Source organism: Protopterus annectens, chromosome 17.part0 (genome assembly GCF_019279795.1).
Source record: "Protopterus annectens isolate FY-2018-M chromosome 17.part0, PAN1.0, whole genome shotgun sequence".
In the NCBI taxonomy this organism is placed as follows: domain Eukaryota; kingdom Metazoa; phylum Chordata; order Ceratodontiformes; family Protopteridae; genus Protopterus; species Protopterus annectens.
In genome coordinates, this window is record NC_056751.1 from 558,874,135 (window position 1) to 558,897,395 (window position 23,261).

Genomic DNA, 23,261 nt, shown 5'->3' on the forward strand with positions numbered 1-23,261 from the left:
TATTGTCCACAATTCATCCCCTTTAACTTGTCTTCCTTTCTAACTGTGATGTTTTACAGTGTCCTGTTATGTCTGTGCCAGCCCTTTGGCCCCATTTCTTTGTCTGTACTTTAAGTTACCCACATCACTTTAAAGATACATTCACCTCCATGAACCTTATAAGTCTGGGTCTCAGCAGGGCCTCCTTTCCTGGCTGAGATAGTATCTGTTCTTGGCAGTGTACTTTTCTATATGTCAAACCATCTGGATGCCAACACTCAAACACTCTTTCTCTCCTGTCTATTCCCAGAATCATCATGTGTACTTCTTTATTAAATTTTCCTTAATATTGTGGCTGTTGACTCAGATAGACATATGAAAAAAAAACATTATGCATTCCCTACAAATGCCACCTAACTCAGATCAATCACTTAAGAACATAGTTTGCTGTTAGGAAGAAGTACACCGTTTTACCAGTATTAGTTTACCAGTGTAGGATATACATCCTCTGCATCTCACTCTTGATCTCTGTCCCCATAAAGTCCATACATTTTAAAGGTAGCTGCTGCTAATTCACTGTTTATACACCCTAACACAGAGTATCATAGCTTTATGTGCCATTAAAAGGTATGTATTAGATAAAATACAATGATAACCAGCCAAAGTATTTCCCTAACCATCAATATCAGCTGTTCCTACAAGACAGCAGCATCTCTTCTCCTGTCTCTAATGCTTGTTCTGAATCAGTGAATTTTCTCCATGTCCTCTCAGTAATGGCACCCAACTGACAGCTTATGTGCATATCCTCTGTCTCACTGGTTATTTCTTTGAGCTGCAGTCGTTGACTATATATTAGCTAGGTTTGTATTTCCTTACCATGCCAATGAGTTCAAAGATCCTGTTAGGGTGTATAATTTCCTGTAGTCTCCATTTCTGTCCAGTGTAGAAGCCAACATATCAAAAAGAACTCTCCAAGAATAGTAAATGAGCTGTGAAGGTACTACAGGCATACAATGGGGAAAGGAACTCCATCCCGTTTAACTACATGGTGGCATGCGCAGATTACCATTCTGCTGCACATGAGTATGCAGAAACTGCAAAATGGTTCCCCCTTCCTGTATCCAAATGGCACATTTCTTCCCCCACTTTGGCAAGAGCCTTCTGGACCAATAGCTCCCAGATGAAGGCAACATTTAGGCATTAATGTTTAGGCCAACCCACCATTTCTGTTGACAGTCCTATCCATTCCCCGTTGCCAGCTTGCAGACTCCACAACTGCTGTTTCTTAGAAGGAGCATGCTCACTATTATGTATTAGTACTCACTATTATGTATTAGTGCTCACTATTATGTATTACTGCTCACTATTATGTATTAGTGTTCACTATTATGTATTAGTGCTCATTATTATGTATTAGTGCTCACTATTATGTTATTAGTACTCTCCATGCTCAGCAGTTCACCACTATGCATCATGGACATTCTAGGTTCCTGACTGCAAGAGATCTGCCTGTAGTCCCACAGGTGTCACCAGTGCAGCAAACTAAGCTGTCTCCCTTCTTCAGGATAGGCAAGTTGATGTTGGCCATTCCCTCCTATCCCCCCCCCCCCTTTCTGGTACATTCAATGCTCTTGCTGCTATTCGAACTTGGTCATCTGGGAACAGTCAAGGTTTTATCTCTATACCATGGGGTTGTGTACACCTGACAGTCTTTGTGCTTCAGACTTAGACAACCTAAGCAACTTTATACGGAAGCATGAGGGAATTCTTGGAGATGGTGAGGCATCATGTCCTTCAAAATATCTCCAGGATATCTGCTGTTTCACAGACACAGGACTGTATAGTATGACTCTGCAAATGTAAAACTACTGCTTCATTAAGTGTTTTTTTTTAATATACCTTTGGTTATTCTAGATAGATTTATTTCTTTTTATTAGTACTTTCTCTCAACTTTCTCTACGCCTATAACTAACACAACATTACAGAGCTATCACAAATGTGAGAAATCTCAATAAATCTTATCAAAAACTTTAAAGTGACAGAAAAATGTTCACGGATTTGTCTTCATCATCCTTTGTTTTTGTGTAATTTAGTTTAGAAGTTAGACAAAACGCAAACTTTACCCTAATAAACTAGTAAAATTTAACTCTACTTTATGATCAGTCTTATGATCCTTTTCTACATTTGCTACTTTACCTGTATAGAAAAATAAGGGTAGAGGGAGACCCCTTTACATTATTTATATTCAGATTATAAGATGCACAGCTCCTTTACAAAGTTGTTGCAGACCTCACTGTATGCTGCAAACTATCACTTTGGTCTGCATTGTATATATTTCAGACTAATATCAAAATGAAACTCTTGTGTTATTACTTAGCTACTTAATTAATTAAAATGCCCTTTGACAGACTGTCACGTTTTCTGATGGTTTTGTGTTTTTTTTTTTTACAGTGCAGGTGAGCTTAGTCTAGTGCAAATTCATTCATTGCTCTTTTAACAGTTTTCTAAACTGTTAGGATACTCCTTTCATAGAACAGCACGTTTACCTTTATGCATGCAAATACAAGGAAAAATAACAGATTAAAAAATTTAAATACCTTAAATTCTGATGTTTTGTCATTCACGTTTGGGTGAAATAAGAAAAATACAAGAAAGGATAACAAACTCCTTCAGGAAAACATGCTGGCATATTTTAGGTGATGTTTGTCTGCCTTAATAATGGTATCTGTCTGTCCCACTACTGATGTCCACAGTCCCTGCACTAGAAGTTGTAGTTTCTAACAATTGTCTTAGAATGAGTGTGTTGTACATGATATCTGCAGTAGAAGAAAAGTTTATAGGTTAGGCTACTGGCAAAAATATTATTGTCCCTACATATGTGAATCTGTCTCTCACAGCCATACTTCTTCCAAATGCTGTAATAAAAGCTGAATAGCAGGCAGTATGTTGTTTCCACATAGCATGGCACGTTTTCCTTTGCTGTAACATAACAGATGAGTTCAGCTACAGTATATGCAGTGATAGTTTTCTACGGGGGTCTCGATTGCTTCACAAGTTACAGATTTCATCTTCCTCTGATAGAAGAAATAACTACTAACATTTAATTGTTGATATAAGGGCAGTCAAGCCTTACCTGTCTCTGTTATGAAGTAAGTTACTATATACCAAAAACAATGGTGTAATAGTGTGAGAGACAGTAGCACTAATCCAGAATCAAACCCATAGCTAATCAAGATTCCTGTATGCCTGCTTAAGCATCCCAGAGTAAGTAGGAGTAAGACAACTTGTGTAATCAAATGGCTGCTATCAGAACTCATTATCTTTTCATATGTATTCTGTTACGTTCTCGATAAAGAAAAGTAAGATAAAGCGAAAGTAATGCTCTAAGACAGAAACATCCTTCTACAGTGCACTCTAAAATAATGCAGAATGTGGTTTAAACTGTATACAGTAATATGCATTTTAAGTCTTTCAGTCATAAAGAGATTTGATTGTTTTGTATTTCACTTTAAAATTGCAATGTGGTGACATTAAGGTATTTCACTTTCAAAATGCAATGTTATGAAAATATACTTTGTTCTACTTCTGTTTTACAGTGAACACGTAGAGGGTAAGTCCATGTTATATGGTTTCTATTAATTTTCCACCTCGTTTAATGTTATCATGCTTTGTCTGTCTTTCTGAGGCAATGCTTTTAGTAATTATGCCTTTATTAGCTGAAATGAACTACAGTTTTATAAAGTATATGTTGCGCAATGTATGTTATTTAATCCAAGTGTCTAAGGAACCAGAAAAATAACTAACAATTTTTATAAATGATAAGTATTGACATACTTTTTCAGGAAAAAAAAACTTGTGGTTCTTTTATGAATAACACACAAAGAACAAAATGTACTAGACACCTAACATTACCCACTGCATTGCTGCATTTTTTTGTTTACAGGTATTTCTCCATTTCATTTGCAAATGCACCTGATTCTATTAACCTTTGTACTAACAAGACATTACTTCTCCTGCTTTTGCCCATTATATTCCATTTTCCTGTTCACCTGTAACTCAAATCCTGAACTAATCTGTGCACTGTGTATTTTGTTTCAGGTTGATGTGACAGTTTGGGACGTCATTTATAATTATATACTCTAGGTTTTATAGCTGTTTATCTAGGTGAATAAAGACCTGCATTCATAAAGGGCTACAGTTGATACAGAGATGGATCCATGTTTACCCAAAGCCATAGTGAATGAATCGACTCAGAGATGAGATTACAAATGAATCCAGACAAAGATATATTCATATCTCAACTGGCAAAATTTACTATTAGTGATTTCTTTTTCCTTTTTTTTTTTTTTTTACATTGTTATAGAAAAACAGTCTAGTCAATTCTGCTTCAACAGGCAGATGGAAACATGTACCCCATATCTTTACCGCAGCAATACTGGCAAAGCACACACCAAGAGTTTATTTCTACTATTAAAGTAAAATGAGTCAGCTTCATCATAGACCCATAAGTACCATAATTTTAAGGATCATTTTCTGCATAACCAACAGTCTATCAACAATTAAAAATGTAGTTTGTTAGAAATACTTTTTTCAGAAACTTTAACATTTATAGCTGAACTCACCGATATATCCTTATTTTTTATTCTATGCATTTTGAGTTTCACTAATTAAAATATTGAATACTGCGGACTATTTAAATGACTCCACCATCATTTTTGTAACTTCAGGAAAAAACAAATGCATGTTAGTACCGATGCATCTCTCTATGCCTCTTGATGGAAGAAACAGTTTTTGAAATGTAGGCATTCTAATCCCTAGGACCTCAAATCAGTGTGTGTTAATTTAATTAATGTTGCCTTCTTTTGTGCAGTGTATACTAGTATAACGAATTAAGAGAATTCATGAAGTACTGGGCAATAAATTAATGCTTGCTTTGTATAATGCAATGTCAGCAATATGCTATTGAGAATTCAACTTGCTGCTTTTTTTTTTTCTATTTCAACTGTAGAAGAATACGAAGAGGAAGGTAACCACAAGTCATGACTGCCCTTTCCTTTCAATCCTTCCCTTACTACTGACACTAGTAACAGATCCTATCCATCAATCATTCACCCTTAATAGAACATTGCATGTGACAAGGGGCATGTGTTATGGTTCCTTATGAAATTTATTTTACATGATCTGTTGACCTCAGACTAACATACATGCAGATATGGGCTTATAAACATTTTCCACCTCATAACCCACATTGATTTCATGATTGTTTGAAACCAGGTTATATTCTTTCTGACAATATTGCTGTGCAAAATTAAGTTTTCCTATGTCCCATTTTCTAGTATTAATATAAATAATCAATATTTCATAATAGTTCTGTGATCCTAATTTATATAACACTTCCAGTTCTCAAAATTAGACTTTACTGCTGCACAGTACACTACAGAAAGCTATAGGAAAATACAGTTTAAGTTTATGATACTGGTTCTTATAACCTGATGCAACCCAGATGGTTGAAAATAGCTTAGCTGAATCATATATGTTGCAAATTGCTGTTTCAGCTTTACACATCTGAAAACAGATTAAAATACTATTTTTGAATAATTTTGAAGCCATTTGCATTGTGATGATGATGATGGTAATAATAATAATAATCTCTTTAAATTTCTTATTCTTGCCTTTTTGTTACTTATTACTGTTTTGCAAACTGGAGTCTAAGAGGAAAATATAAACATGTGGCCACATATTTTTCTTATTATGAATGAAAAAGCAGATATTCAGAAGGCCCTTATTCTAACTTCTGGCTTTTAAATTAAATATTAGGAATTGGTTGACTAGGAGTCTGGCAGATATGACAGTTCTATGAGTTCATTTTTTTTTTACTCCAATAAATTTATACTACAAAATTATGCTGCACCTACACAGATTTGACTATGTGAAGGATATTTGTAAGTAGTACTGCAGGAACAAGGGTTTCTCCTGGGGCTCCTTACTTCCAGCCCTCTCCAAGTCCACTGTCAGTCAGTCAATCAATCACTCAACCAATATTTAAGCTGTTACCACCTATGCACAGTACTTACCCAACTCATAGGTAAGGGTATTGCATCCAAGTCCAAGGAAGTCATAGTACCAGTCTACTTGGTATCAGACCTACCATTGAGTACAGTGCCCCCTTTGGCATGTACCTAACCAGATACTTGCAACAGCTGGAATGCCCACAAAGGTTTCCCACCAGGAGAATTCAAGGCAGGAATATGCTGTTCAACACTGATTGCCTAAATGCTCCATTCCTGTATTCAGTCTCTTACAGTCTGTTGAGAGGGGATCTTTCCCTGGCTTACAAGGCTTCCTCAGACCCAGTCCTGATGGACTAGCTGTACATGTGCAAATCAAATAGCACTAGTAATACTAGATCCAATATATATATATATATATATCTGTGTGTGTGTGTGTGTGTCCCAAAAGATCCCCACATTATGGAATAGACTCCCCATCCATGTACAACAAAGCTCACCCCTGATCTTATTCAAATTAAACCGTGACATTTGGATGGGAAATCATAAATTTACCACTGGTCTGGCCCGCATGTCCCTTTCAGAGTGATACCATCAATAAGAAAAGTATTATCTTAAATAATATCCCTTGCACCCCCTACAAATCCCTGAAATACCTCCCTTCTAATATATCCCCCCATATAGATACCCAACATACTTAGAACCCAAATAGTTTGGGGTGCATGGCTAGGCTTGTAAGGACCCTAGTGATCAATAACATAGTAACAACCTATGAACCTATAGTGATAAAGACAGTTAAACAAATATGTAAACACATAAAAAATAAAATAAGTAAAACAAGATGTTCCTTTAAATAGAATTGTAGTATGAGTTGCCAGACAGATCATTAGAAGTTTCTTAAATTTATCAATAGTGAAATGTTCGCACAGTTAACGTTAGCACATTCCACAAAAGTAGGACTAGTTAAGAGAATGCTTGACAGACAAATCGTTGTAGACAGTTTCAGGGGAGTGGGGAGCTATCCATCTGCTTCTTCTTTTCCTCAAATGCAGATATAGCCCACAGCAGGAATGTCTACCAGCATGAGTTTCAATCCTTCCCATGGGTCCACAGGCAGTAAGTTATGTTCTTACTCTTTCAGTTTGGGTGTCATTAGACTTCATTGTTGTGAATAGGTGATTTGCACAAAATCTGAGTCTTATTACAGTGTCACTGATGTAACAGGTAGCACACTTACCTTTGGTGCAGAAGGCTGTCAATTTCATTCCCACTGCAGGTAGATTGACTGTTTATGCTATAGTGCATCATAATGGGGAGTGCTGCACATCTGAATCTGTCATCCTTTGGATGACACATTAAATTGAGCTTCTATCTGCTTCAGTTGGTGATAGCTTAGGTGGATATAAAAGATCCCATGTCACCTACTGAAAAGCATAGGGGTCCTTTATTTGTATACAAAAAAAACTTTTATTTGCAACATGCATACATATTTACAGACATTTATAAATGTACGAATATATAGCTATACAAACATATTTACACTTATCATAATTTTCCTTACCATCTTGCCAAATTTTCATCCCCATTAGACCCCCCCACTCCTTTTTCCATAACCACCATCTGATGTTACTTAATATTGTTGCTAAAATCAATTTACAATTAAACATAAATTCATTTATTCTTTCATTCCATACAATCCATCTATTCTTTTAACATATTCTTTACTTCTGTTTTATAATATCAGTATTTAATCACATCCATATTTATTTTATCCAAGTATTTTATATCTTAAAAAATCTTCTTTGCATAGATTTCCCCTATAACATTGTTACTCTTTTACATTTCAAAAACATGTGTCCATTAGTCTCTTCTTCTTGACAATGTAAATATATTCTATTACTTTTCTTTTTATATGGCAACTTTCCTTTTACTGGCAATTTATCTGTTACCGGTTTCCACAAAATATTGTGACATTCTACTTTCTGATTACACCACTTGCTTCTTATTTTTATAGTTTTAATGTTTTCATCTGTTAGATTTTCCCATGGTTTTACATAGTAATGTTTTATTATTACATTCTTCTACCATATTTTTCTTTCTTTTTCTACAGCATCGGTTTTTATTTTTCACAAAAATATTTTCTCTTGGAAAAATTTTATTTCTTCATTTCTACACAGTTTTTTTCTCTTTTATTACCATACCCTCAAATTTATCATAGTTATATTTATACAATTGTACTACTGATTTCTGTTTTTTTTTTTTCATTTATCCACTTCAGCGCTTCGTACAAATTTAATGAAGCAGCATATATCATTGGGTTAATTAATCTCAGACTTCCTTCCTCTTTATTTACATACAAAAATCCTCTTTTTACTGGGTTTAATCTAGAACCCCATATAAATGAAAACAAATATCTGCAATAATTTCTTTTCAAATACTGTTGGCAATATAAACACACTTGTTAAGTAAGCTATTTTTCCCAATCAGTATACTGAATTTATCAACTAAGCCTTTTTTTCTGAATGATAAATTATATATTCTCCAGAAAAGACAGTTTGTTTTATTTCTTCTATTGTTTTTCCCATGAAATTATACTTACATCTTTATTCCCAAATTTTATATCTAACACAGAAATTTCATTCATTGTAAAATATATATCTCCTGAGAATAAAATGTTTATGTTCTTTGTGCTTGAACAAGTTATCCCCAATGCTCAAGGTGGAGCTTGGGAAGACAGGCTAAAATACAGGGAATTACTGTGGGAGCTGAGGCTGGAAGCTAATTCATTCCCTGGGTTAAATGACATGTTGTCTATCAGTAGTGTATTAAAACTGTGAGCCTCCAAATTGTAAATGGTGGCTTTAGCACTATTTTTATTTACAACTAGCTTTTGTATTTATTCTTAGATGTGTATTTAAATAATTATTTTTATGATGTTAATATTTACTCATTAATGGTTGGGATTTGTTGAGCTGAGTCATTCAATGTGTTTTTAACTATTTAAAGGATTTTTACTAATTAGTTCATGTTCTGATGAAGTCCCGTTCCATAGGGATGAAAGCACTTAACATGTTCAATTACATTTTGTGTTTGTTTATTAAATGGTGACTTTTACTTAGGGTTTGGTTTATTCTTATCCTGCTGAGTCTATGGGACTACCTTGAGTTCTTTTGGTTATTATTCTTTCATTATTACCCATAAGGTTTCATGTCTAATTGTATCAAATACCTTATTAAGGTTTCCTATTATGATTTTTCTATTCATAATATCATCCACAATTTATCCATCAATATTTCTATGCAACCCTTCTCCTTTATATTGTATGTACTATCTTCAATAATAGCTTCCATTTTATTTTCAAATCGCTTTTATATTATTTTCCCTGTAAACAAATGTTAAATAAATTATTTTCATAAACAGTTTATAATTATTATTATTCAACACTGTCTCCAGTTTTAATTGTCTTCTATATTTCTTCTTCCATATGAACCTAATTATTCCACTACATAATACTTTATATATAAAACCTTCATTTAACTATTCATTCAAAATCTTTAAAAATATTTTTTGCCACTCCCTTAAATTTTTATACATTTCATACACTATTGCATCTGGTTCTGCAACCATATCTAATATTTTATCTAGTTCATATAAAGAAATCTTTTTCTAGCTCCTTATTCTCTTTTTCTGTTAACTTTTTTACTTTTCATGTTTTTTTACTACTTTATTTTTATTTAAACATTTCTTGTATATATTGTACTATACTATTCATAATCTTTTCCTGAGTTCTTTATATTTCTCCTTTTACATTTTTATTTCTCTCATTACACTACCATCTTCCATTACTAACCTGTAATGCTTCTTCTCATTTTCCTTGTAAAATATATATCTGTTTATTTAACAATTCTTTTTTTCTCTATTTCTTTCATATAATTATTTTTCTTTGTCTTATTATCATTATGTTCTAAATCTTCCAATGCATCATTATGGGTACATATGAAATGATCGACAACTTAAAACATCGACAGTGACTTCACCGACAAGTCAAATAACCGACATCGCAAAACACAGACGTTTACCAGGTAAAGGATGTAAATTCGCTACTCATGCCTACCATGGTTGCATGACACTGCCACACTTACTAAACCATGGTAGGCATGAGTAGCGAATTTACATCCATTACCTGGTAAACGTCCGTGTTGTCGTTGTCGATCATTTCATATGTACCCATCATTATATATGCTTTTATATTTTTCTTTCTCTGCTTTTCTCACATCATATTGCCACTGTAAAAACATTTTTTTTTTATTTTTCCTTAAATATCATCCACCATTCAGACCAATGTCCTAATAGTAATATGGTCTTTCCATAACCGTATTACCTATCTCTTTCTATGCTTTCTCACTTATCTTTTTTATTCCTTTGCCTATTTTATATATTCCTTGTTTTCCTTTATCTCGAACCATATTACAACATGATCAGAAAATTCTTTTTCAACTACCTCTCCTTCCCCTATAACTAAACAATGTGATACTATAAAAAAAATCTATTTCAGTTCTGTACATACTCCTTTTGTAAGTCCCTGACGTTTTGTCCCAATGTTTTAACTTATCACATCTTATAACTACTAACATTTTTCTTCCCCTCAATAGCTCTCCTACTCCATGGCTACTCAGCCACAAAATCCTCTCCCCTTACCAAGCCTCATGTTCACTGGACACTTAGCCACCAAATGTTTATTTTGGTAATTTCTTCTACTGCCTTAGCATTTGGCCATGTAAGCCTTACCCAGAGCAGCCATCTTACTCTTTGGACAGTTAATGACTTGGTGGTTCCCCTAGCAGCCCCTTTACTCCATAAACACTTGGCCACCCAATCCCTTCACTGGACCAGCTTCCCCATATGTGTGCCTAGACCTTTACCTAGACAAGCCCTACTGTCTCAACACTTACCAACCCAACCCATCTTCTGGCTAACCCTCATACCATCTGGGCAACCAGTCACAAAAGTCTTCTTCTTGGCAGAAGTCCTCCTGTCTAAATGTTTAGCTACCCAATTATTCCACTGGCCTGCTCATCCACTACATGAGGACTTTATAAGATAACCCTTCCTCAAGCCACTCTGTTCCTCGATTAGCAACCCCTGTACAGCCTGTGTATCCAGCTACCTGACATCTTCCCTGAATAGACTTTCCAGTCCTTGGATGACAATCCAACCCAGCTCTCGTATGGTGTACTCAAGCTCAGAAGTGGTGTATTCAGGTTCAGATGTTTTGCACTCAGGCTCAGATGTGTTTAACTCAGATTCTGTAATGCTTTTTTAAAATGTTTGATTCCTTTATATGAGACATAAGTCCTAGTATTGCAAGCACACGATATACTCTTTACAAATGGATTTGGTTATAGTTCACAAAATATTAATTTCCCTTTTAAGTCACTGTAAGCCTATGTGGGAGCATAATAGATCATTTCAGATGTAAGAAAGGACCAAAGATTTTCTTGTCAGTTACATGGCAGAAAATATTAGGGTTGATCTTTTTATGAGTTTTCATGTCATTCCTTCTTAACTTCACATTTTATTTTTTCCAAAGAAAAAACAAAAGTTTAATCTGCATGCCCATCTAATCCCACAGCACTTCACCATTTTAGGATAACACTGTTGAACCACTATAACTCACAAAATATTTCCATTTGCTTGGTTGGTGTATTTTAATTCTTATCACATGATATCATTTAGCTGCCTTTTGTGTATTTCTCCTTCCCCTTTCTTCCCTGCTTGCTGCATGCTACTGAGCTTGAACGTTTTGTTGATAAGCAGGACAAAGGTATGTGTCTTATATTTTCTACTTCTGAGTCATTTGAATTAGAGCACAGCAGTATATCAAAATGTTAACTAACCCATGTTAAGTCAAGTATAAGTTAGCAATGGAGTTTGGAGTATTAATATGTGGAGGATTGCATCAAATCTCATCCAGTGATTAAACTGGAAATGAATAACCAGACATCAGTTGTTCTTAGACATAAACATGATAAAAGTCTCCATCAGCAAAAGGCAAGTAATGGACGTGGGTTAAAATTCGTAATACTTTTCTAAACAGTGGAATGTATTCAAAAACATGAGAACAACATTCTAGTTCTTAGTTTTACATCCAGAAAAAGAGCACTAGAAGAAAATTATGCAATATTACTTTCACAGCCCATTTTATATGACACTTTTAGAAGCAGAATACAATTCTTCATATTCAGTATTGTTTAGCAAAGTTATGAAAATTGTCATTTTTTCCTTGTAACATTACTCATCTAGTTTTTGAAGGGATGTCTGACATGGAATTTAGTGTATTAAATGTGGGTTGATCTTCTGTTAGGCAGTTTTCTATTCTCAGTGTTGAATCCATGTCCTGTTTTCCTGTTACACTGCAGACATGCAGTATTCATGAGGTAGTACCTCATCAGTGTAATACTACTTATGTAAAACTAATGCAAAGCACAAGCACATCTGAATCTTTTTTCAGCAAGTAGAGCAGAGAATGCTAAATATGACTGTTTCACTACTACATTACCAGAGATGAGTTATCTGTAGTTCAGGCATTTCCAGTCTATTTACTGACTGGATTGCAAAGAAAAAGCAAAAATAAGGCCAGTACTTGCACTAATATATGTCTTAAATTTCTGCTTCTTAGTTATTATATGGTAATCACCAGCCAATGAATACAGTGTGATAAAAAGCACTTAAGCTAACTAAAAACCTCATAATTTATTTAGTGTTCCTTCAGATAATAGTAAAGGTGTATTCAAGACACATCCTTGGTAGCAAAGCTTGCTCTGCACTATAAATGCCTGCATTATTATATTTTTGTGTGCATATGTTCTTCTGTATCTGTATGCAATATACAAGATATGTTACTCAGAAGGCACAGCCAGATAACAAGAAAAAAAAGTAATAGGTCCTCAGTGTACAGTTATTTTATTTTCAATTGCTAGGGAAGAAAAAAGCACGTAGTTTGTTTCTGATATGTTGTTTACAATCAAGAAGAGAATTAAAGCCCACATGGCATCTTTATATGTTTTAAGAAAATTCAGAAATCACCTGACAGAGTCATGGTTTATAAAATAATGCTGCACATGAGTAAATGGCTGACACGGTATTCTAAGCAATGAAAAAAGCATTAAATATTACAGTCCTTTCATTTTTTTATTCAACATAAGATTAGCTGCAGATAAATTAATTGCTTTTGCGCTTTAGCTGTGCTTTTGCCTTTCATTAAAATTTCTTCAGGGGTAGCGATCTGCTGTCTTTTCTCATGTCTCTATAACATGTCTTGCATTTGCTTCTTGCTGCATGAACAGCACCTGCCGCTGAAGCAGAAGAAGGCGAAGTTGAAGGTATGTGCTCATCTGCCAATTTTTTTCTTTGTCACATATCCATAACGAAACTTGTTTCATTTCAGGTACTGAAGTTTGAGTGGAAATTTCATTTATTAGTGATAAAAAGTATTTTTCAAGAAGGGGAACTCACACGTAACTCAAAAGTAACAAATATATCCTTCTGCAAGATTCCTGAGATTTCTTATTCCTTCTCAAGGGAGGACTAATTGCTTAATAGTAAGGCCATTGCTTTTAGTAAACCATCCAGTGCAATATTTTGATATCATTAATTCCAACTTAAAGGCTAAACAGTGAAGAAATTTATTTAATGTGTTTAATATATTTAAAAAAATTAGAAAAATATCTTGCAGGCTTGTAATAACTTTTAAGTTCAGATACAGTGACAGGCTAGATATTTTGTAAAGCTTATCAATAATTTTTAATTAGTAGACATTTAAAAAGTTTACCCAAATTTATGACTAAAACAGATAATACTTATTTATTTACTACTGATGGCCGGATGACGACTCATTACAATTTTATACTTTCAGTACAGCTGCAGTGATACTGAATCGGTAGAGTGTCACCATACTTTTATCAGCACTTGCCAGCTTAAAAAATATATTTGATCACTGCAGTTTGTTTTTTTTTTTCATCACAGACGTTTTTGGCAGTTTTGTCTGCCATAACTGACACCAATGAGTTTTGGAAGATAGAGTTCCAAACTTTCTAAGCATGATGAATTTTCATTTTTTTCAATTTTGTTAAGCAAGTGCTTCAAAACTAAAGATGTGTAGTATTATATGTCATTTACTTTTTAAGGCAGCAGTGGCTGGTAGTACAACACCATGCTTAAAGAACTGGCATTTGCCTGCCAAAAGTGGGACTTTGACCAAGTTACATAAGCAAGCCAGAGTTTGACAGCAACCCAAGGAAACAGTGAGCTGAGATTATGATTATGAAACATTAAAAAGCATGTAAAGTGATGGAAAGCTATGAAGAATAACAGATACAATTATAGTCAGATGTAGCCTGTAGTCTTCAGATTTGTTTATTAACACTGATGATTAAAACTGAAGACAGTAGTTTGTTAACAAGCGATCACCCAGTATTCTGATATACATTGATTGCATAGGTACAGCTGGTATGAATAACATGCAGTAATTTACATAGACTGTAATGTGTTTCATAGCATGACAATGCCGTTATCAGGATACTGCCATACTGTACCTTTGAAGTAACACAGAGTGATGCTTCCATTTTAATTTCCATTTCACACTGATACACAGCTACTGCTGTTATGATGTCAGTTTCTACAGACTGCATCATAACTTGTACACATTTTGTAACAAATGACATAATGTATGAGTGACCATGCTCATTAACCTATATTTCCATAATGGATCCAAGATAGCATGCAAACCTCAAAGGAGATGTTCCAGGCATCCATGTTGTTAGCTTCATCTTGGAACACAATCGCCTATATAAGCCACTGTATCCCTTAATTTATTTTCATTATGGGGTTCTGTTATGGTGACTAGCTTTCCACCATATGCCAGCAGGGATGAAGACTGAAGCAGGAAAGGGCACTGCCAAATAAGCAATTCTAGTGGCCACTATAATTTACCATTCACCTAATGTATATAAAATATGGTACAGGAATAAAGGAGGACAGATTGGCATAATGGTTAAGTTCTTTGCCTCAGGATACAAGGTACAGGGTTTGATTCTGAACTCTAGTCATTGGCAAGGCTTGTAATAGTCTACAAACTGATAGCCTAGTATTTGCCTATGAACCTATGAAATATCACTGCAGATGAAGAAGGGGCAGGGTTATGTAACCTTGAAAATGAATCCAGCACCTTACCACTGTATGCAAGAAACCTATTTTTATGTGTCCAAAATAAAAAGTAAGCATATTGATAGCGGCACTAAAAAGTAGTATATGTTTCACATGGATCATATACTAAAAGCAATAAAGTAAGTGTCAAGTGGAAGCCAGTGCCCACAAAATCCAAGCTATACTTAATAACACAACAGGCCCAACTTTCAGATTATGCAGAACACTATAAAACAGAAATGCACGGGACATGGCTTAGTCATGTTACTAGGTTCCCATGACATCAAGAGATATCTTGCCCATAAAGTTCCACATGTGTGATACTGGTTTGGGAACATTTTGAAGTGCATATTCTGCAAGGGTTTACTATCAAAATCTTGAAATTTGAAACAAAAACTGTTCAGAACATCGAATGGTAATGTTGAATCCCTGCATATTAATTTGGTGAACATGTTGAATCTGATGAACAAATTCAGCAGATTTGACATTTTCACTGAATATCGAATGTAATGTCCATATAGAAGCTCAGATAAGTGTAACTCCTACACTTTATATCACATTTTTGTAGAGGTCCAAGCCCCCCCCTGCACCCCTCTGTGGTGAGGTGCGCCCCCACACCCCCCTGTTAACTATATATTCCAACTCCAAGATCGCACTACAGTGAGGAAAGGGATGAATCTCCCAATCCACACTATACTGCGATCTCTGTTCATTACATCGAGTAAAGATAAGCGAATGCACGGTGTCATTCATTGATGTGAACTATAGATCATTTAATGTTCGGCAACATGGGAAACAGACATCTGCCATTCGACATTCCCATGTTCGCAGAACATTCATTCACAATTTTGATAGTAAACCATCTGCAAGCTATATAGTAGTATACAGGATTCAGTGGCAAACAGCGGTATATTTATGAGGGCTCACTGTTCCATTCTCTTATTTGCCCAAGACATACTATATTTTTTACAGGACAGGGAACTGGTTTCAGCAACTGTAGTGTCAAGGGAAAAAGTAATGATTTATTTTTATACGTTTTTAACATGGTTGCCCAACTGGGCTGATTTATTTTTATACATTTTTAAGATGGTTGCCCAACTGGTCTGAGGTCAAGGTAAACTGTGTGCTTAAGGGACTTAAGGGACTTGCTCAGAGTCAGACAGGAAACAAATAGAGACTGAGGGAATCAAACAAAGGACTACAGGCTGAATAACATTAACAGTTCATAGCATTAATTTTCTGCACTAAACTGACAGTCTTCAGGAAGAAGTCCCGCACACATATACCGACATATATGATTGCACATTCATGTGCATACACCCTATACTTTTGCCTTCCCACCCTGGCCTATTACATTGTAAAGTAGTAGTGGGTGGTCCCATCTGCAAGATGTAAAGATTTACATGGGTAAAGATTCCAACTCTTACTGCATCAGTGATAAAATTTACTCAGGAGAGCATAATGTCACACTTCATATCTGTGACAAAATTAGGAAGACATGTCCTTCGTTATGTGCAGTCCTTCTAATTCACATTATAACTGCTTCAATCAACATGATAGCTTTAGTGTACCCCACAGTTTCCATGTTCTGCAAGCTCTAACTATACCCAGTAATTCAAACATTTAAGACTTAAGTTCTGTATATAAATATTACATTTTGATGTCTTTATATAATTTATCTTGCAATGTTTGTTCTTTCTAAAATATCCACTTCAGTATCTATATTTATTAACACTTTCTGTTATTTTTCTTCCTTGCCCATTACTGCTAGAATACATGATGCTGGTACGCTGTAGCTATACATTTTAATGTACATGTACCTCATTTTTTGGTGCACAATACAAAAAATATGCTATGTGCTTTACAACATGCATGTTTACCATAATCATTTTAACTGCAGACAAAATAACTGTATTCTTTAGCCTTTCAGTTCCTGAAATTCTTTCTTAATTTGGTAAATTGCAATTACATACTATAATAGTTCTATATAAACTGACTTTTGTAATCCCTCTTTGTATTACTGTTATAATTCATTTTTTTAATTAATAATTTATAGGTAGCAGTATGCTACAAACCTATTGATGTTTTATAAGCTCAGGGTTAAAGGGAAGTAAAAGGTCAGAAAGGAGATCACACAGCACTTTTGTTTCATATTTTTTTTAAATTTTAAAATAAGTCATGGCACATATGCAGACCATAGCTCCATTATTACTTTTTAGGACAACATAATTATGGATTATGAAACTTACAGCGATTTTATTTAGCTTTTAGTAGCAAATATAGAAACAGCTTCAGTGATGATACATGTTGCTTGATATGCTATAAAGATTTTACCTGCTATTGTAATCATGTGTAAATGTTTTGTTCTGTGGATTATGGCCGAAACAGATACAGACAGTTGAATTGACTGGATATGTTATTTATAAAGTTGATTCTGAACAAATCTGCATTTAAAAAAATCTATTATAAGCTGGCAATCTGTTATTAATTATAAAACTGTACAGAGCTAGCTTATTATCATGAAAATTAAATGTGGTATTTGCCAATGTTTAACCACTCATAAACAATATTCTAATAAGTGGCATATCATTATTTTAAAGCATTACGTTCTTATTTTATGGTTTTGTAAATTATATATAACATTATATTATATTATATGATATTATATTATGTTATATTATATTATACTTTAGACTATGTCTGACAGGAAAATAATCAACATTATTTTAATACAGGTTAGATACAAGATGTTGTACTCAAGATCATTAGTAGTTCATAATGAAAATTACAATGTTTAGAGTGGTAAGCTTGACATCTAAAACACAAACAGCCATAACATATCAACATAAATCTTATGGCTTGCACACATGATGAATGTCCCGGAATATTGCAGTTGTTGGGATGGTTAATGCAGATAAAATGATACCTGCTTTGTTTCAATGATGTCTGCTTTGCTTATGTCTGCTTTTTGCTTCCCAAACCAGACCAATATGAGGATGACGACTACAACGGTAGCTAGCTCTCTTGCTTGGGCATATTTGTGTAATTTTTCTGTTCTGTTCCTTTAACTCTTAGTATCAAGCTGAGCGGTTTTCAAAGCATTAGAGGAAAACTGGTTCATGTCAATCTTTATATTTGCTCCATTTACATGGTGTCTCAGTCTAGTGACTTATTTTATTTATGTTTGCTAACCAGGGTGATGGGCTGATCCAGTGAGGACATATTTCAGCCACAGACCAGCAGTTACAGCAGAATGTGGAAAAAGTAGTTTAGTAATACATTACATGGGAAAACAATGACTGCATAAAGTTTCTAGTGTGGGCTATGATAATTACATAAAAAAATAAGACACAGTACAAGGGTACAGAATTTGCAGACTATTTATGGAGCCGCAAAAGTATCAGCTATATTAATAGCTATTTTGTTGCATCCTGAGTGTATGCACTGGCCAGTTTATATTAATAGCTATTTTGCTGCATCCTGAGTGTATGCACTGGCCAGTTTATATTAATAGCTATTTTGCTGCATCCTGAGTGTATGCACTGGCCAGTTTATATTAATAGATATTTTGCTGCATCCTGAGTGTATGCACTGGCTAGTTTATTTACTTGCTTATTTTTGCTTTGTTGACTAGGTTAGTCTCATTAGTTATTTGTTAGAGGTTGTGTTGTTAGTGGGTGTTGGAGATTTAACAGGGTCTTGAGATGAGTATGATAGTTAAGTCAGTACTGTATAGAGTATGGCGAGAACTAGTAAAGTTGATAATGTTGAGAGTTTGCTTAGGTTAGTTTATGTTACTGAGGAATGTCTGAAGCATGTACTAGCATCTCTCTTTCTTAGAAAAGTTAACAAATTTTCTCTAAATCTATATATACAGATGAATTGCAGAGATCAGCGGGTACAGTGTCCCATAATTTAGGTGCCAGGACAGAAAAGGCTTGTTCAATGGATGAGAGTGAGTTTTAGGTGCAACCAGTACTTGGTTAATACTAACTTGTTTGGTGAGTTGGTAAAGGTGTAATAAATAGCCAGCCTGTCACTATGGGGGAGGGGGTGCTGATGTCACTGCCTATGGTGATGGAGCAGGTAAAATCATAGCCTCCTTGAAGGCTACGGCCGAGACGTCATAGCGAGAGAATAAACTTGTTTCAGAAGTTGTGGATTTTGCTGTTGTTTTATTTCATCATTTGCTGGTTCTGGTTGTTTATATAAAAATCATAGCCTGTGTCTATAGAGAAGTATGAAGTCACCGTCTGAAACTATGGGGGGGGGGGTAAAGTGGCTAGGGAGGAGAGTGAAGTCATTGCAAGGGGTTTATGGACAAGGCAAAGGATTAGTAGGTTTACTGACTTTTAAACAGAAAACCTGTTACCTCACTGGAGTATGACACAGTGCAGTTTATTTTTAGGACAGAGAATTATGAATTTCGCAGTTTTATTTGAAAGGATTTATATGTTTGTAGGTCATTGAGCTATTTTTCTTATAGAGGCATAGATGAGTATTGGTGGAGTTTAGCCCAGCTTAGGTAGAAGGATGCTTTTGCCAATAGCATTTCTAACTTTAACATGAGAGATTGTAATATTTTTTGTCAGCTATAAAAGGCAGAGTTAATTTTAGTCTTTAGACTGGTAATGAGTAAGATGACATTTATAATGGAATCATATGAAACACCTAGGTATTGCAAAGAGAAAACACATTGTGTGGGTGGCTAGTTACAGGTTAAAGGTGCAGTAATTGAGGCATCTCTCTAAGCTTTTTATTTTTGTGTGTAGGGGAGTCATTGCTAGCTGTTTGTAAAAAAAAAAAAAAAAAAACTCACTGCGAAATCTTCAGCTTAAGCTACACGAACACCCGGAAAATTACAGAAGTGAAAAGAGTTTAACAGAAGAATGGACATGATCGGGGACGGCAAGGATGTCATCATAGCCGAAGAATGGACATGATCAGAGGACAGCAAGGATGTCATCATACCTGAAGAATGGACATGATCAGGGGACAGCAAGGATGCCATCATACCTGAAGAATGGACACGATCAGGGGACAGCAAGGATGCCATCATACCTGAAGAATGGACATGATCGGGGACGGCAAGGATGTCATCATACCTGAAGAATGGACATGATCGGGGACGGCAAGGATGTCATCATACCTGAAGAATGGACATGATCGGGGACGGCAAGGATGTCATCATACCTGAAGAATGGACATGATTGGGGACGACAAGGATGTCATCATAGACGAAGAATGGACATGATCAGAGGACAGCAAGGATGTCATCATACCTGAAGAATGGACATGATCAGAGGACAGCAAGGATGTCATCATACCTGAAGAATGGACATGATCGGGGACAGCAAGGATGTCATCATTAGGCCCGGCAAGCCAGCACATAAAAATCTACTGCCAATCATTAGCGAACCGGAGTTCCGCTGTGGCGACCCCTAACCGGGAAAAGCCGAAAGACAGTTTATAGGAGAATAATGCAGGTTATGTTGGCATCTTGTCATTTCATACAAGTCTAGAGTACGATGCTGCACATATTTTTGCAGTGCACATCACTATAAGGTACCTTGAAAGACAATACACTATAAAGAAAGCAAACAAAATGGTGCCATGGGCTTTAAAAAATCTACTGATGAAATGCTGCAATAATGAAATGCATATTCTTTAAGCAAACATCTAGAAGGGAATGCATATATGCATCTTAAAAGTACTTTACAGTGGAATTTATTTCAGGAAGAAAGGGACATTATATTGACATGGCACAAAGAACTGCTGACCTTTTACAAACAGCTGTCTGGAAACACTTGCTTATATAATGGGTAGTATAACTGTCTTCTGGGGGAAGTGGCATATAGTAAGAACGGATTTGTATGTAGCTACATTAAGTACATAAATGGGAGTGGTAATGATGCTCCAATTAATTGCAGATAGTAGTGATTTAAACAAAGGCTCAAATGACTGAATATATAGCCAAAACTCTCATTTTGACAAGTAATAGTTATTACTTGTTTAACATTCTAAACCTAATAAAAAAAAAAGGCGAAGAACCCTCTTGGTTTAAAACTATTCCTCCATGCAGTTGTGTGTGCACTTTACAATTACAATGTAGGCACTGATGCAGACTTTTCAGCTGTAATTTAATTCACTAAATTCAAGGACAGCAGGATCTGTAGAATATGAATGTGATTAATTACCAGACACCTGAAAATGGAGCAAACTATACATCATAAACTTTTAAGTACAAGAAGCTTTAGCTTGATACTCATATTATTTTTAGAGAAACATCATCATTTTAATTATATAATATACTGTCTATTAAATAAACTGGTAAACAAGAATGGAAAATAAAATCTGAAACTTCATACCTGGTACTGCCATCCCTCCAGCTGCAAACAGTACAGTGTATCTCTATGTGTTGAAAAGCTTCCCAAAATATTTGTTACTTCAGGCTTGTGTGATTCTTAGGCTTGGCTCCCACAATTCCTTACGTTACTGCCCTTAGCTGTATATGTGATCATATTCTGCTCCAAGCCATACATGTCTTTAAAACTAGTTGTGGAGGCAAAGATCAGTAGAAATGACGACTGAAGATTTGTGCTTTTATTCCGAGTCCTCATTTTCACTTCTTGTTTTCTCAAATGGAAAATACTTAAAATTAATGATAGGTTCAAAATATTTTAAAGTTTGGGTAAACAAACACTCCATGAATCACATTTAAACTATTTTTGTGACATAAAGGTTAGTCATTTCATTGAAAAGATACTAGATTTTCCTTCAGATTTAACCAAATGTGTAAGACCACTGGAATGACAGATTTGAAGCTGTCATATCAGTAAGGTGACACAAAACTTCCCCAAACTAACTTTTTTTCCTCAAACAGTAGACGCTAATCATAAATGGATGGCAGGGTATTTAAGGATTGCATTCTCTACACCTGCTTTTATTTGTATAAGCAAAAAGTCACCATGCCTCATATACATAGAAAATGCCCATTCAAGTATGTATTTAGTAACTTCCCTTTCAAGCACTGATACTTCCAAAAAATGAAACATCTGAAATGCATGTATTTAGAGAGTGGGCTAAATTAAATCAGTTTTCCTGGCAACTGAAGTTTGCAGCTATAATTGCATCACTGGATGTGTTTCTGTATCTCTTGCTAAATAACCAGCTGGGTTATATATTTTATTATACTAACAGGACATACATGTGCATCACCCTTAATGATCACTTTTCAAGAATGATCTTTCATGGTAATTAATAGGAAATACAGACACAGCACTGAGGGAATCTTCCCTTTTGCAACAGCTCTACCACTAAAACAGGCAAAGAGTGCCCTAGTTTTAGCATCTCTTCCAGAACAAGGCATCCCAGAAGCCTTGCATCCCTTGTCTACATACAGCCTGTTTGTAGTTTGATGTCAACTATACAAACATTTCCCTTAGTGCTGGGAATGGGGATAGAACTCACAGATGTATGATGTGACCTGACATCAGAGGTAAAGTTCTTGCTTTTGACTTGCTGATGATCTGTTTTGTAGAAGGAGTGATGTAATACTGCAATATCTAGTGAATAAAAAATTAGGATTTAAAGGATGGTGTTTCTCTAAAGTATTTTTCGACAGCTAAGTATAACCTGTAATAGTTTAACACATGCAGTGGCTTACTATATTTACCTTATGAATGTGTTTTTTCCCTTAATCAGTTCATTTTCAGCACCACATTCCATAACATTTCCTTTTTTCCTCTTCAGAAATATTTTCAGTTATTATGTGTTTTTTTTTTCTGCCTGACATTTCTGTAGTCCTACATATTCTGAATACTGTCAATAAGCTGCAAAGTACTGTTTCTAAGTTTGAAATTTAGGTGAAACTATTGCCAGATGATGTCCAGAAAGAAAGAAGAAATAAAAAAAGTCATAATTTCCCACTGCCCTGATTTTGAAAGCTTATTCTGCATATTTGGATTATCTGTATATTTTAAATTTTTGGGGAACTATGCTCAGAAACAAATATGCATATATGTGCTTTGTGTATATGACCATAATGTGTCTCATGTATTTACTGAAGAC

General features: G+C 35.0%; 1 protein-coding gene across 7 annotated transcripts in view; it reads left to right on the forward strand.

The window, feature by feature from the left end:
* Positions 1-23,261, forward strand: part of TNNT3 (troponin T3, fast skeletal type) — a 60,256-nt gene that overhangs the window by 15,613 nt on the left and 21,382 nt on the right. For 2 of the 7 annotated variants that reach the window (XM_044059104.1, XM_044059097.1), the window contains exons 3-6: positions 3,576-3,589; positions 4,988-5,005; positions 13,334-13,369; positions 18,176-18,202. In XM_044059104.1, the coding sequence (XP_043915039.1) occupies positions 3,576-3,589; positions 4,988-5,005; positions 13,334-13,369; positions 18,176-18,202 (95 nt within the window). The remainder of the gene's footprint in view (positions 1-3,575; positions 3,590-4,987; positions 5,006-13,333; positions 13,370-18,175; positions 18,203-23,261) is intronic. The other 5 variants (XM_044059098.1, XM_044059099.1, XM_044059101.1 and 2 more) reach the window with 5 other exon arrangements.